Below are 14,875 nucleotides of genomic sequence, written 5' to 3' on the forward strand. Positions count from 1 at the left end.
GCTACTTAGATTTTCAGGAACCTGCACTAAGGGATCTCCATATTTCTGGCAAAATTACAGTAGGCTTCATGACCAGGTGTTGTGAGCAGCCATATTAAGCCATAGCAGCCATAAAGCTCCAAAGGCTCACCAGCACTCACTTTATAGAAATCTCTTAGAACCGTATTCAGAAGACATTTGACACAGCCCAGGGCAGGTCTGGGTCGGTCACATCTTGGGGTTCAGGCAGATCCATTATATCTGAACAGGTGACTTCACAGTCCTGGTCATCTCCTGATTAGCCTCTAATTAGTTCTAATTAGCCTCTCTAAGGACTCATGATCCTTTTCTCTTCACAGGCACCAGTTCAGGCTCAGCTCTCGTCTCCGGCATCTTCTCCTTACCTGGGATCCTCTGCGTCATACTGGGTGCCTTTCTTTTCCTGGTCCTTATCATCCTGGGGATTCAGCTGCGCAGATGGAGAGCAGAGCATCAAGGTGGGACTTAGGGATGCTACCTGACCTAGAAAGTATGTGGAAAGAGTACTGGGCCACTTGTGATTTTTTTTTTTTTAAGTACACACATTTTAGTCTTCAATCTCATTTTCTGGAAAAACTGTCTTCTCTACTCTAGACTTCAAGATGTAACAGACTAAAGCCCTTCACCTGGGTTGAATGTGAAAGCTCTAAAGTATTATGGCTTCCCATGATAACTGTGTCAGTGAAGATTGAGCGCAGGGTCAAGTTTGGTCAGGAAACCTATTTCTGTCCATACAGGGGAAAATGCTAAAGAAAGGGACCTTGGCAGTCATTGAGATGTCTCCAAGGGTGAGCATTGGGGAACACAGAAGACTTTGTCTGTTGGTATAGGAAATGTCTCCAGGGACAAGCTCTGAACTCGTGCTGCTTTCCCCAGCCCCATCCACTTTTGAAGACCTTTTCGATGAGGTCTTGTACCAGGAGGCATCAACATTAGGACACAAGGATTATGAAAAGTGAGGGAAATATGACACCACCAACAGAGACTGACAAACCTCCAGTAATGGATCCTGAAGAAAGGGAAATCTATGGAATGACTGACAAAAATTTCAGAATAATCCCTTAAAGAAGTTTAGAGAACTACAAGAAAAAAAAAGTGGATAGAAAATTAAATAAATTTAGTGTTTATTAACTTGTAACTTTGTTGAGCTTACCTCTTTTGGCATCTGACAGAGGACCCAGATCATTCTCATGAATACTCTGAGGTCAGATTTGGTCTGTTTTTGAGGCACTAAGGAATCTAGACAGGTCATGTCTTGCCTCTGTTCCTGAAGAAATCAGACCAACCTGGTGCGGAAGAGCATTTGTGTCCCTTTCCCACTCCTTGCCATTATCGACCCATCTCCTTTCCAATTGCCAAGATTAAGATAAGGCTTTGCACAGAGAAGTGTCAGTATGAGGTAGCTCTGTATAGCCTTTCAGACAAGCTCTGGGTCCCCACAGATGTTTTTTAGCCACTGCGCATTAGTTTTTCTTTCTGCCAGAGGACTCTGTCTTGTCTTTTTGTCACCACTGAAACCAGGATTCTCTTCACTGTTTCAGGCACCTCTCTTCAGTCTCCTAGAGAAGCTGCCAACTCTACCACTGGAGAAAAAGAGTCCTCGTTGGGCGAGAGACAAGACCATGTATATGACAATGTTGAGCTTAACACCATGTAGCACCATTTTTGGAGCAGCCAACTCTGCAAAGAACTCCCCTGTGATATTGTCTCCTAAATAAATGAGAATCCTGTCTCCTTCATTACTGCAAAGTTTTTACATGAACCTGTGATGAAAGAAAATTATTCACGATAAATACTCTGAGCTTCGCAGACCAGGGCTGTTCTCTTAAGAATCTAGGCACATTCACCCCCAGTGACCTTGGAAAATTTAGTCTTTAAACATCTCTCTTTCCCTGGGTGAAATCTCAGTTGAAAGATCAGTGTTTTCACCTCCCACAGACTACACTCATGCCTTCCTTTAGGAACAGAGAAGTTTATGCTTTTTTTGAATAGCATAAAACTCTGAAACCTGGCTCTGAACTAAGTGCTTATAGGAAAACTCAAAAACACGTAACTGAATAATCTGAAATACCCCACCCATCTTTAACTAAGTAAAACATAGAAGTGAGGTTTAAAGTAAAAGAGGGTGATAATGTAGAAGCGAAATAGTTGCAGCTCATAATTTGCTCAAATTTTATGGAATATCAATATCAAAAATCTATTACTACCTAATGATATCTTTTACTTTGTCCTTTCTCTCTTTTAGTTATTCCCCAACACCCTAAATCTCCCCTTTCTGCATAAAATTGCACATTCTATTGTTCATCCAATCCTATTGTTTTCTGTCCTTTTCCTTCAGTATCGCTTTTCCATCCCTTTCTCTGGCCCCATTTGTTTAGGCACCCAATAACTTCAACCTCCCAAGTGCAAAAGTTTTCTAAGTGGCTGTGTTTCCTTTGAAGTCCACTCATTCCAAACCATCTTCACATATTTACTTGGGTTTGATTGGGGGAGGGGCAAAGAGAGAGGCCAGACACTGTCATTCTCCTGCCTAAAATACACGACTGGCTCGTTATTATCCATAGCGATGTTTCCCAAATTCATTTATTTGCATGCCAGCAAAATGAATGTTTCCATATCTGCATTTTAACTGTATAATTATTCAACCAAGATTTTCTTTACTTTTATTATCTTTTTAATTTACATATTTTGTTCAAAAATAAAATGCCACTATCAATAATATGTATGAAATAACGAAATTTCCTAAAATGCATACATATATGTACGATTATTTTTCAAAAGCTTCTCATGTATTAGGTTAAACAAAATTTGGGAATCACGGAGCTACATTAGAAAGCTCAAAGCCTTCAGCTTAGTCTACGAAGCCCTCCCTGTTTGGAACTCTATTTTTTTCTTCAACTTCCTTAACTATTTCCTTACAGTCATTATAGAAACAAGCAATACTGAACTGTTCAACATCCCCTGAGCAATCAGACTCTTTTGAAACTGTTTAAACGTTTCTTCTCTCTGGAATGGCTCTTTTTACTTTCCAGTACTTACCTTTTCTCTCTCATCTCTCCCAATGTTAATTGAATTGGGAGTTTTTGTTGTTGTTGTTGTTTAAAGACGACCGGTAAGGGGATCTCAACCCTTGACCTGGTGTTGTCAGCACCACGCTCTCCCAAGTGAGCAAACCGGCCATCCCTATATGGGATCCGAACCCGTGGCCTTGGTGTTATCAGCATGCACTCTCCCGAGTGAGCCACGGGCTGACCCTGGGTTTTTTTGTTTTGTTTTTTTTTTACTCATGTTGGCTATTAATTCAGTAAGTTATGAGGTAGACTCCTACTGGAAAACATATTTCCAGTTTTTGTTTTTGTTTTTTGCTACCTTTTGTAATAGATGCACATCTTGAATGAATGTTTTTTGACTCTTGCTATCACAATTCCTTTTTCCAAAAATGGCAAGACTAGAGTTAACTCTGTCCCTGTGTGAGACATATTTCAAAGACAAAAGACATACAGAAACAACATTCACTCCAGCTAACTTACACAAAGCTTTTAGAATTTAATTCTATTCAATGACCAAATGAGCATTAACATAAATTCATTAATTGATGATCCCAGTCTTTACAAAAACATGTCACTTTTCACCTTTTTGTGTATCCTGATAGAGAAGTTTACCTGGATCTCTCCAAGTGATAATAACTCTGTGGAAAAAGTCTAAGTTTTAGTCATTTGACAATTGTCTTATTCCACAATTGTCTTATTCCACAATAAAGAATAAATTACCTAGGTCAAAGAAGACCGCGCTTCCATTTCGTGGCAATAAAACTGAAAGAGAAATAAGTCCTGTTTATTAAGTCAGGATCAGACTCAATGGTAGCATGAATAAAGCAGAGAGAAGCCATTTGATGAGGACCCTGAAGATTCTCTTGCTCTAAAGATGGTTTGAGAGAATAACTTTGCATAAAACCTCTGTGTGGGGGCTTTTTTCTTGTCATTCCCTCCTCTGATCTAGGTCCATATGAACCCATTGGTCCCAGCTAGCTCTGTTCACTAGCCAGAGTCAGGTAGATGGATCTAAGGTAATTGGGAAACATACAGACAAGCACACATTCACTTCCCCACTTAGATATAAACCCAGGAACATAAGTTACAAATTCAAATTACTATACAAATTAAAGCATAGGAAAAAAATGGAGATTGGCAGGATAAAACTCTTACATCACTGCCCACTCCTATGTATCAGAAACCTGGGTGAGCTATTTGCTACTGGATAAGATTGCTTTAAGGCCCTTTTGAGCAAAGAGAGCTAGAATATAGGTTATTTTCAAATGGTCAATTCATAGAGACACGTCTAATTCCAATCCAGTACCACAGGTTCTTCCTTATTTTCCCTATTTAAATTTGAATTTTCCTTCTCCAATAATGATAACCTTGGATCCCAGCAATATCAATAAATTTATTCATCTGCTCAGTCTGACAATACACACAAGATAAAGAATTGCTATGTCTTTACCACTGCCTATAACAAATTTATTAAGAAAAGGTCAAGATTTTCTTTTTGTCTTAGATTAAGGCTATATAGTCAAAGTACTATGTTCAAAATTACTTGGATTAGTTTCTTTTTTAATTTGTATGGTTATCTTAGGCATTTGATTTACAGATTAGTTTGTTTTTGTTTAAATAAAAATTTAGGGGTTTTCCCCCATCTTTGCTAATAAATTTTTATTATTTGAATGTGTATACCAATAACATGGCTCCAACATCAAAATTCTACAAGGATAAATACTCAAAGAATTGTCACTTGCTCTCACATCCTTTCCTTCACATGCCCACAAACCCATTATAGGTAGCCAATTTTATTAGTTTCTAGATTTCCCTTCATATGTTCTCCTTGACAAAATGGAACAGATACATGTTGACTTTCTTATTTCTCTTTCCTTTCACAAAAGGTACCACACTGTATGAATTTGCACCTTGCATTTTTTTTTAACTTTATAGTCTATCATGGATATCGTTCTACAGACCACTTCTTAGTTTTTTGTTACAGCTCCATGCTACTACATACTAAGAATGCACCATACATTTTTATTTTCGTTGCCTAATTGCTCTGGCTAAGACTTAGAGTACTGTGTTGAATAAGGGTGGTGAAAATGGTCATCCTTATCTTCTTCCAGTTCTTGGAGGGAAAGCTTTTAACTCTACCTCTTTCAGTAAAATGTTGTCGGTGGGTTTGTCCTATATGGCCCTTATAGGGTGGAGGGAAGGAATGGAAAGAGGTGGTTATGGTATACAGAACTTCACCTAGATAGGAGGAATAAATTCTAGTGTTTCATAGCACAGTAGGGTAATCTAGAGTAAATAATATTGTATTTTTTCAAATAGCTAGAAGAGGGGATTTTGATTGTTATCAGCATGAGTAAATGGTAAATGTTTGAGGTGATGGATGTGATAATTACCCTGATTTGATCATTACACATTGTACACCTGTGTCAAAATATCACACTGTACCCCATAAATATGTATAATTGTGTCAACTAAAATATATGTATATAATTTTTTAATGCACCATATATTTTAACACAATTTCTATGTAAGAATATATACGTTATTTACAATAATTTGAAATTAGAGATAATGAAATGAATAATCTTATGCATATATGTTTTTGTATTTTTAGAACCATATATTTATTAGGGTAAATTATTACAAGTGGGACTGCAGGGTCAAAGGATAAATGAATATGTAGTTTTGTTATAATATTATTAAATTCATAAGAGTAGTACCATTTGCACACGCACACCCCTCCATCAGCAAGGTTTAAGTGTGCGTTTCCGTTAGCTTTAACAGGCTGTATTATAAAGTTTATAAATTTTTATTTTATTTTATTTTATTTTGTCAATATACAATGTGGTTGATTATTGTGGTAAAGCTTATAAATTTTTGCCTATCTCATAGGTGAGAAGTAGTATTTTGTAGTTTTAATTTGCATTTCTGTTATTATATGTGAAACTTCTCATGTTATGAGGGTCCTTTTATACCAGTTTTGTAAATTACCTAATCATGTCTTTTACTTATTTTTCTATTACATTTTAGTCATTTTTTCTCCATTTTAAAGGGCTCTTTTTTATTAAAGGTATAACCCGTATTTTTTATATATATTGAAATATTTTCTTCTAGTATATTATTTTTTAATTTATTTTCTTCATTGTACATGTTTAAGGGGTAGAGTTTGTTGTTTTAATACATGCATATATTGTATAATGACCTAATCAGAATAGTGAGCATATCTATCACCAAAACATTTATCATTTATTTGTGTTTATAACATTCAAGATCCTCTTTCCTGGCTATCTTGAAATAAATACACAGTACCATATTATTAGCTATTGTCACCCTAGAGAACCAGAACTTATTCTTCCTGTGTAGCTGTAACTTTGTCACTTTGTACTGGTCTACCAACCTTTCCCCAGCCCTCCTTCCCACTCCCTTTCCCTGCTTCTGGTAACCGCTAATCTACTCTCTATTTCTCTCTTTTTAATTTATTTTTCTTAATTGACCCATGATAATTGTATATATTTATGAAGTACAGTATGATATCTAGGTACATTCATACTGTGTGCAATGATCTTATCAGGGTGCCTAGTATATTCATCACCTCAAACCTTTGTCACTTCTTTCTGTTATGAACATTCAACATCATCTCAATTAGCTGTTCAAAGATACACAGTACTTTCCCGTAACTGTAGTATACCTATCTTACTACAGAGCTCTAGATCCCGTTCTCCCTATCTCTACTATTTTGAATCCACTGAACAACCTCTCCCCATGCCCCCTCCAGTCTCCTGTAACCTTCCCTTCCACCCACCAGTCTCTAGTAACCACAATTCCATTCTCTACATTTATGATATCAACTTTTTTAGCCTCCACATATGAGTGAGAAGATGTGATATTTCTCTGTGTGCCTGTTACATCACTGAACCTAATTTTCTCCAAGCTTATCCATGTTGCTGCAAATGGCAGAATTTCATCCTTTTTTATGGCTGAGTAGTATTCCATCGTGTATATATACATTTTCTTTTTTTTTTTTTAACACAATTTATAACATATATTTGTGGGGTAAAGAGTTGACTATCAATACCTGTGTCGAATACATAATGATCAAATCAGGATAATTAGCATATTCATCATTAAAATATCTAATTATTCTTTGTGTCCATTAAACAATTTATTGCTGACCGCCCTCCCCATCCCCCTCTCCTGCATCTAGTAATCACGCTCTGTTCTTTCTTTCTGGAAGTTCGACATACTCTCTCTCTCTCTCCCCCCCCTTTCTATTTTTCTTTCTTTCATGTTTTAGCTCTCACTTATGAGTGAGGACATACAACATTTCTCTTTCTGTGCCTGGCTTATTTCACTTACCATAAATTTCTCCAAGCTCATCCATGTTGCTACAAATGGCAGAATTTCATTCTTTTTCATGACTGACTAGTATTCCATTGTGTATATATATACCACATTTTCCTCATCCAGTCATCCATTGATGGACATTTAGGTTGGTCCCATATCTTGAGTATTGTAAACAGAGCTGTGATAAACGCGGGAGTGCAAGTATCCCTTCAACATGATGATTTCCATTCCTTTGGGTATATAACCAGTAGTGTGATTGCTGGAACATACGGTTGGTCTATCCATAGTTGTTTAAGAAACCTCCATACTCTCCTCCATATGGCTTCACTAATTTAAAGTCCCACCAATACTGAAGAAGTATTCCCATTTCTCTGCATCCTTGCCAGCATTTGTCATTCTCTGTCTTTTTTATAATAGCCAGTCTAACTGTGGGGAGATGATACTTCATTGTGGTTTTGATTTGCATTTCCCTGATGGTTAGTGATATTGAGCATTTTTTCATATACTTCTTCACCATTTGTGTATCTTCTTTTCAGAAATGTGTTTTCAGCTCCTTTGCTCATTTTTTAATTAATTTTTTTTTTACTGTTAATTGTTTGAGTTCCTTGCATATTCTGGATATTAATCCTTTGCCAGATATATAGTTTGCAGATATTTTCTCCCATTCTTTAAGTTGTCTTTTTACTCTGCTGATTGTTTCATTTGCTGTGGAGAAGCTTTTTAGTTTAATATAATCTTATTTGTTCATTTTTTCTTTTGTTGTGTGTGCTTTTGAGGTCTTATTCATAAAATCTTTGCCTAGCCCTATATCCTGAAGTGTTTCCCCTAAGTTTTCTTCTAGGAATTTTACAGTTTCAGGTCTTATATTTAAGTCTTAATCCTTTGTGGGTTGGTTTTGGCATATGGCAAGATGTACAGGTCTAATTTCTTCTCCTACATGTTGATATCCAGTTTCCCAGCACCATTTGTTGAAGAGGTTGTCCTTTGTCCATTGTACGTTTTGGGTGCCTTTGTCAAAGATCAGTTGGCATATGATGTGGGTTGATTTCTGGTTCTCTATTCTGTTCCATTGGTCCATGTGTCTGTTTTTATGCCAGTACCATGCTGTTTTTGTTATTACTCTATCTTCATAGTGTAATTTCAAATCAGGTAGTATAATGTCTTTGGCTTTTTTCCCCCCTCAGAATTGCTTTAGCTATTCAGGGTCTTTTGTTGCTCCATATGAATGTTAGGATTGTTTTTTCTATTTCTGTGAAGAATGTCACTGGTATTTTGGTGGGGATTGCATTGAACCTGTAGATCAGTTTGGGTAGTATGGACATTTTCACACCATTAATCCTTCCTGTCCATGAACATGGAATATATTTCCATCTTTTGGTGTTCTTTTTAATTTATTTCAACAGTGATTTGTAGTTCTCATTTTAGAGATCTTTCACCACTTTGGTTAAATTTATTCCAAGGTATTTTATTTTTGTGGTGACTATTGTAAATGGACTTGCTTTCTTGATTTCTTTTTCTGACAGTTGACTTTTTGTGTATAAAAATGTTACTGATTTTTGCATATTGAGTTTGTATCCTGAAACTTTACTGAATTTGTTTATCAGTTCTAGGAGGTTTTTGGTTGAGTCTTTGGAATTTTCTATATATACGGGATAATGTAATCTGCAAACAGGACCAGTCTGACTTTGTCTTTTCCAATGTGGATGCATTTATTTCTTTCTCTTGCCTGATTGCTTTGGCTAGTATTTCCAATACAATGTTAAATAGGATTGATGAGAGTAGGCATCTTTGTACTGTTACTATTCTTACAGGAAAAACTTTTAGCTTTCTCCATTCAAGATGTTAGCAGTGGGTTTGTCAAATATGGTTTTATTGTGTTGAGATGCTTTCTATACATAATTTAAGAGTCTTTACCATGAAGAGATATTGATTTTGTTAAATGCTTTTTCCATGTCTATTGAGATAATCATATGGTTTTTGTCTTGGATTTTGTTGATGTGGTATATCACATTTATTGATTTGCATGTGTTGAACCAACCCTGAAATGAATCCCACTTTATCATGGTGTATAACCTTTTGGTTTGCTGTTGTATTCTGTTTGCTAATATTTTGTTGAGAATTTTTGTGTCTAAGTTTATCAAGAATATCGGCCTGTAGTTTTCTTTTTTGTTGCATCTTTATCTGGTTTTGGTATCAGGTTGATGATGGTCTCATAGAATGAGTTTTGGAGAATGACCTCTGATTCAATGGTGATGGAGTTTGGATGTGTTCTCCCCTCCAAAACTCATGTTGAAATTTGATCTCCAATGTGGCAGTGTTGGAAACTGATTGAGTCATGTGGGCGGATCCCTCATGAATGGATTAATGCTCTCCCTGGGGGAGAGGGGATTGATTAGTTCCCGTGAGATCTCGTTGCTTAAAAAGACCCTGGCACCTTCTCTCTGTCTCTTGATTCCTCTCGCCATGTGATCTGCTTGTACCTGCTGTCTGCCTGCCACTTTCCACCAGGAGTAGAAGCAGTCTGAGGCCCATGCCAGATGCAGCTGTCCCAAAATTGTAAGCCAAATAAGTCTCTTTTCCTTATAAATTACCCAGTCTCCAGTATTTCTCTTATAGCAACACAAAATGGACTAAAAAAATGGCTTGGAATAGTTTGAAAGAGATTGGTATTAATTTTTCTTCAAAGGTTTGGTAGAATTCAGCAGTGAAGCCATCCAGTCCTGGGTTTTTCTTTGTTGGGAGACTGCTGATTACTGCTTCAATGTCATTGCTTATTTTTGGTCTGTTCAGGTTTTCTATTTCTTCTTGACTCAGTTTTGGTGGTGTGTATGTGTCCAGAAATTTATCCATTTCCTCTGCATTTTCAAATTTGTTGTGTAATGTTGCCCATAATAGCTTCTAATGATTCTTTGTATTTCTGTGGTATCAGTTGCAATATCTCCTTTTTCACTTCTGATTTTTATTATTTGGGTCTTCTCTCTTCTTTTTTAGTTAGGCTAGCTAATGGTTTTTCTATTTTGTCTACTCAAAAAAACAACTTTTTGTTTCATTTGTCTTTTGTATCATCTTTTTGGTCTCTATTTCATTTAGTTCTGCCTGGTCTTAATTACTACTTTCCATCTACTAATTTGGGGATTTGGTTGCTCTTGTTTTTCTAGTTCTTTGAGGTATAACATTAGGTTGTTTATTTGGAGTCCCTCTAGTCCTTGATGTAGGCGTTTATTGCAATAAACTTTCCTCTTAATACTGCTTTTGCAGTATCCCATAGCTTTTGATATAATGTAACTTCATTATCATGATTTTCAAGAAATTTTTTGATTCTCTGTTCAATTTCTTCTCTGACTCATAGGTCATTCAGGAGAATGTTTAATTTCCATGTATTTAAATGGTTTCCAGAATTTTGCTTGTTTTTGATTTCTAGTTTTAATTCTTTGTGATCTGAAATTGTTCTTGAAATGATTTTTTAATTTGTTTAGACTTGATTTGTGATCTAACATGTATCTATACTGGAGAATGTGTTGATGAGAACAATATATATTCTGCAGTCATTGGATGAAATGTTCTGTAGATATCTGCCGGATCCAATTGGTCTAAGGTATAGCTTAAATCCTGTGTTTCTCTGTTGATTTGTTGCCTAGATAATCTGTCCAATGCTGACAGAGGGGTGTTAAAGTCTCCAGCTATTATTGTGTTGGAGTCTATCTCTTTCTTTAGTCTAACAGAATTTGCTTTATATACCTGGTGCTAAAATGTTGGATGCATATATATTTATGATTGTTATGTCTTCTTGCTGAATAGATCCCTCTAGCATTATATAATGGCCTTCTTTGTCTCTTTTTCTGTTTTGGGGGGTTAAAACCTATTTCATTTTTTTTTCTATGTAGAGAAATAAAATGTAATGATATGACAAAAAGATGACAGAGTAGCTACTTAAGATATGGTGGTCAACAAATTACTGAAACTGATTCAATTGGAAACAGGATATCTGAATAGACATATGTATTAATCAATTTCTGTTGCTTAGAACAGAATAGATGGAACTGGATGATTTGTAAGGAAATGAAATGTATTGCTTATTGTTTCTGAGGCTAGGAAGCCCAAAGTCCAGGGAACACATTTGGTGAAAGCTTCCTTTGGTGGTGACTTCAGTGATGGAAGATTATCACATTACAAAATGGCAGAGCAGAGAGAGAGAGAGAGAGACTGTTCATGCTCCCCTTCTAAAGGCCTCCAAACCACGCCCATGACCACCATTTTTAATCCATTCATTATGGCATGGTCCTATAACCTGATCACTTCCTCAAGACCCCACCTTTCAGTTATATTAATAGGATTTCCCACCCTCTTAACAGTCATTGTGGAGGCCAAGTTTCTAACACATAAAACTTGTGGGACACAATTCAAGCTTCAGTGAGTTGGGGGGGGGACATAATTCAGTACACTACAACATATAACAAGTAAAGAGATTGAGTTAGTAATCAAAAGTCTTCTCACAAAGAAAAGGCCAGGCCTAGATTGCCTCACTGGTTAGTTCTACTAAACATTAAAGAATTAATACCAACCCTTCACACATTTTCCAAAATGTAATAGAACACTTTCCAACTCATTCTATCAGGCCAGTGTTACCTTCATACCAAAACAAACAAACAAAATGATGCCAAAACAAAACTACATACAAACCAATATCTCTTATGGATATAGATGCAAATACGCTCAACAAAATATTGGAAAACCAAATTCAACAACATACAAAAAAGTGTTATACAACATAACCAAGATGGAATTACCCATAAAGGCAAAGTTGGCTCAACATGCAAAAGTCAATATAAAATACCATATTAATAGAATAAAGGACAAAAAAAAATACATTATCATCTCAGTAAATGTGGAAAGGGAATTTGATGAAACCCAACACCTTTTCAGGAAAGAAAAAAATAATGCAACAAACTATATTAAAAGGGGACTTTCTCAACCTGATAAAGGACATCTATGAAAAACCCACAGTTAACATCATACTTAATGCTGAAAGAATGAAAGAAGCTTTCCTTCTAATATCAGGAACAAAGCAAGGGTGTCCACTCTTGCCACTTTTATTCAATATTGTACTAGAGGACCTAGCCAGGGCAATTAAGCAAGAAAAGGAAATAAAGTGCATCCATATTGGAAATGAAGAGGTAAAACTATCTGTGTTCACAGATGACATGATCTTATATACAGAAAATCCTAAGCAATACACACACAAAAATTGTTAGAGGTAGTAAATTTAACACAGCCACATATGCGAGTTCAATATAAATCAGTTGTATTTCCATAAAGTAGCAATGAACAATCAGAAAATGGAATTAAAATAATTTCATTTATAGTAGCATCAAAAAGAACAAAATAGGAATCAATTTAACCAAAAAAGTGCTAGACTTGTGCTGTAGATTGAATGCCCCTGCAAACTCATTGAACCTTATTCCCCATTGCAACTGTTGAGGGTGAGAAATCCCATTATGGTAATTGAAAGGTGGGTCCTTGAACAGATGATTAGATTGTAAGGACTGTATACTCATGAATGGATTGATCCATTCTTGGAATAGTGGGAGTGGTTCTGGTGGCTTTAAAAGGAGAGTGAATGAGGAGGTTAGGCTCTCTCTCTCTGTCCTGCCATTCTCACCATGTGACATCCTGCATTGCTGTAGAGTCACCTCACAAGACATGTTCCCTGGACTATGGGCTTCCCAGCCTCTGAAACTGTAAGCAGTAAACTTTGTTTTTTAACAAATTACCCAGTTCCATGTACTTTATTATAAGCAATAGGACTAACACAACTTGTATTACTAACAACTATGAAATGTCACTGAAAGAATTTAAAGAAGACCTAAGGAAATGGAAAGACATGCTGTGTACATAGGTTAGAAGACTTAATACTTGAAGAATGGAAATACTTGCCAAACTGATCTACAGATTCAATGCAATCTCTACGGAAATCTCACCTACATTTTGGCATAACCCTATAAGTGGATCCTACAATTAATCTGGAAATGCAAGGGACCCAAAATGACCACAGCAACCTTGAAAAAGAACAAAGTTGGAAGACTCACACTTCCTGATTTTTTTTTTTCTTTATTACTTTAATGAGTAATTTACCTTTCTGGGTAAATTAAATTATTTAAATTTAAATAATAATAATATTATAAAAGAAAATCAGGTACATGAAAAAGTTCAAACAGTATAGAAGATTACAGATAATGATACAAGCTTACAACTTCCCAGCCATGCCAGTTTCACTCCCAAGAGATAAGCATTTTTAACAGTTTTCTGTGTATAAACTTCCAGAAGATTTCCTGAGCATATGTATAACCATATGGAACTGTCTTTTACTTTTTTTGTCCCACTCTCACCACCCCCTCCCCCCATTTAATAATAGTTCTTGGGAAACTTTCATAAGAGAAAACATATCTAGCCTATGAATTCTAACAACTGTATAATATTCCATTTTATGGACATACTATGGATTTATTTACCTTCCCCCTCACCCTAATGCATAGTATTCTCTTCCTCAAGTGGCCTTCCATTCTTATGTATCATGTTTATTTTTTTACTTTATAAATTCATTGAGAAATGAGTTTTGAGCTTGATTTCAATCTCCCATAGCAAAGTCTGTCAGAGAAAATGAATGATAGTTACATGTTTAACAAGTTACACAATATATAGAAAGATGATTATACCTTAAAAGAATTATGTAAAGTTAATGTTTGATTAAAATATTTACATCAGTGGTGCTTCGTAGACTGTTTAATAGTCTTTTACATATATATATATATATATATATTCCTTTTAAAAGATCAACAAAATTTGCAAACCTTTATATTGACTAACCAGGGGAAAAAAACAGAAAGAAATTAGTAAAATCAGAAATAAAGCAGGGGCATGGTAGAACAGTTTCTTTTTCTACTACACTGGAGTGGGCTTGGAGGAGAGAGACATCCTCTTCTTTTTCCAGTCTCTACTGGTGACTCTCCTCGTGTCACTGCAGTTGGGTGTCTGGCGGGCTGCCTGAATGGTAGCTGTGGCTTCTTTTGCAGCAGCCGTGGCTGTGGTGGGCAACCTGCAAGGAACTGGTGTTTGGGGAATGCTCCTGGCCTGTTTCCTGACAGGGGATTCTGCCCTCCCCTTCTGCCTATGACCCCGGGCATGCTCCATTTCTTGCCTGCATTCAGGCAGAGCAGGCTGTCCCTGGGCTCCTGCCTCAGGACCCCAGGTGTGCTCTGCTGTTTGCCTGCATCTGGACCTCCTAAAGTCCATTTCATCTGATAGAGGAACAGAAACTCCTGCTCATTTTTGCTTTCCATTTGTGTGGTGCATCTTTTTCCATCCCTTCACTATTAGTCTGTGTGTGTGTCTTACAGGTGAGATGAGTCTCTTGAAGACAGCATATACTCGGGTCTAGTTTCTAATCTAATTAGTCAGTCTGTGTC

General features: G+C 36.3%; 1 protein-coding gene across 1 annotated transcript in view; it reads left to right on the plus strand.

The window, feature by feature from the left end:
• The window catches only part of LOC134391860 (antigen WC1.1-like), a 74,893-nt gene that overhangs the window by 39,325 nt on the left and 20,693 nt on the right, over positions 1 to 14,875 (plus strand). The window contains exon 12 of the mRNA XM_063115766.1: positions 339 to 476. Coding sequence (XP_062971836.1) covers positions 339 to 476 — 138 coding nt within the window. The remainder of the gene's footprint in view (positions 1 to 338; positions 477 to 14,875) is intronic.

The sequence above is a fragment of the Cynocephalus volans genome, chromosome 12 (genome assembly GCF_027409185.1).
Source record: "Cynocephalus volans isolate mCynVol1 chromosome 12, mCynVol1.pri, whole genome shotgun sequence".
NCBI lineage: Eukaryota > Metazoa > Chordata > Mammalia > Dermoptera > Cynocephalidae > Cynocephalus > Cynocephalus volans.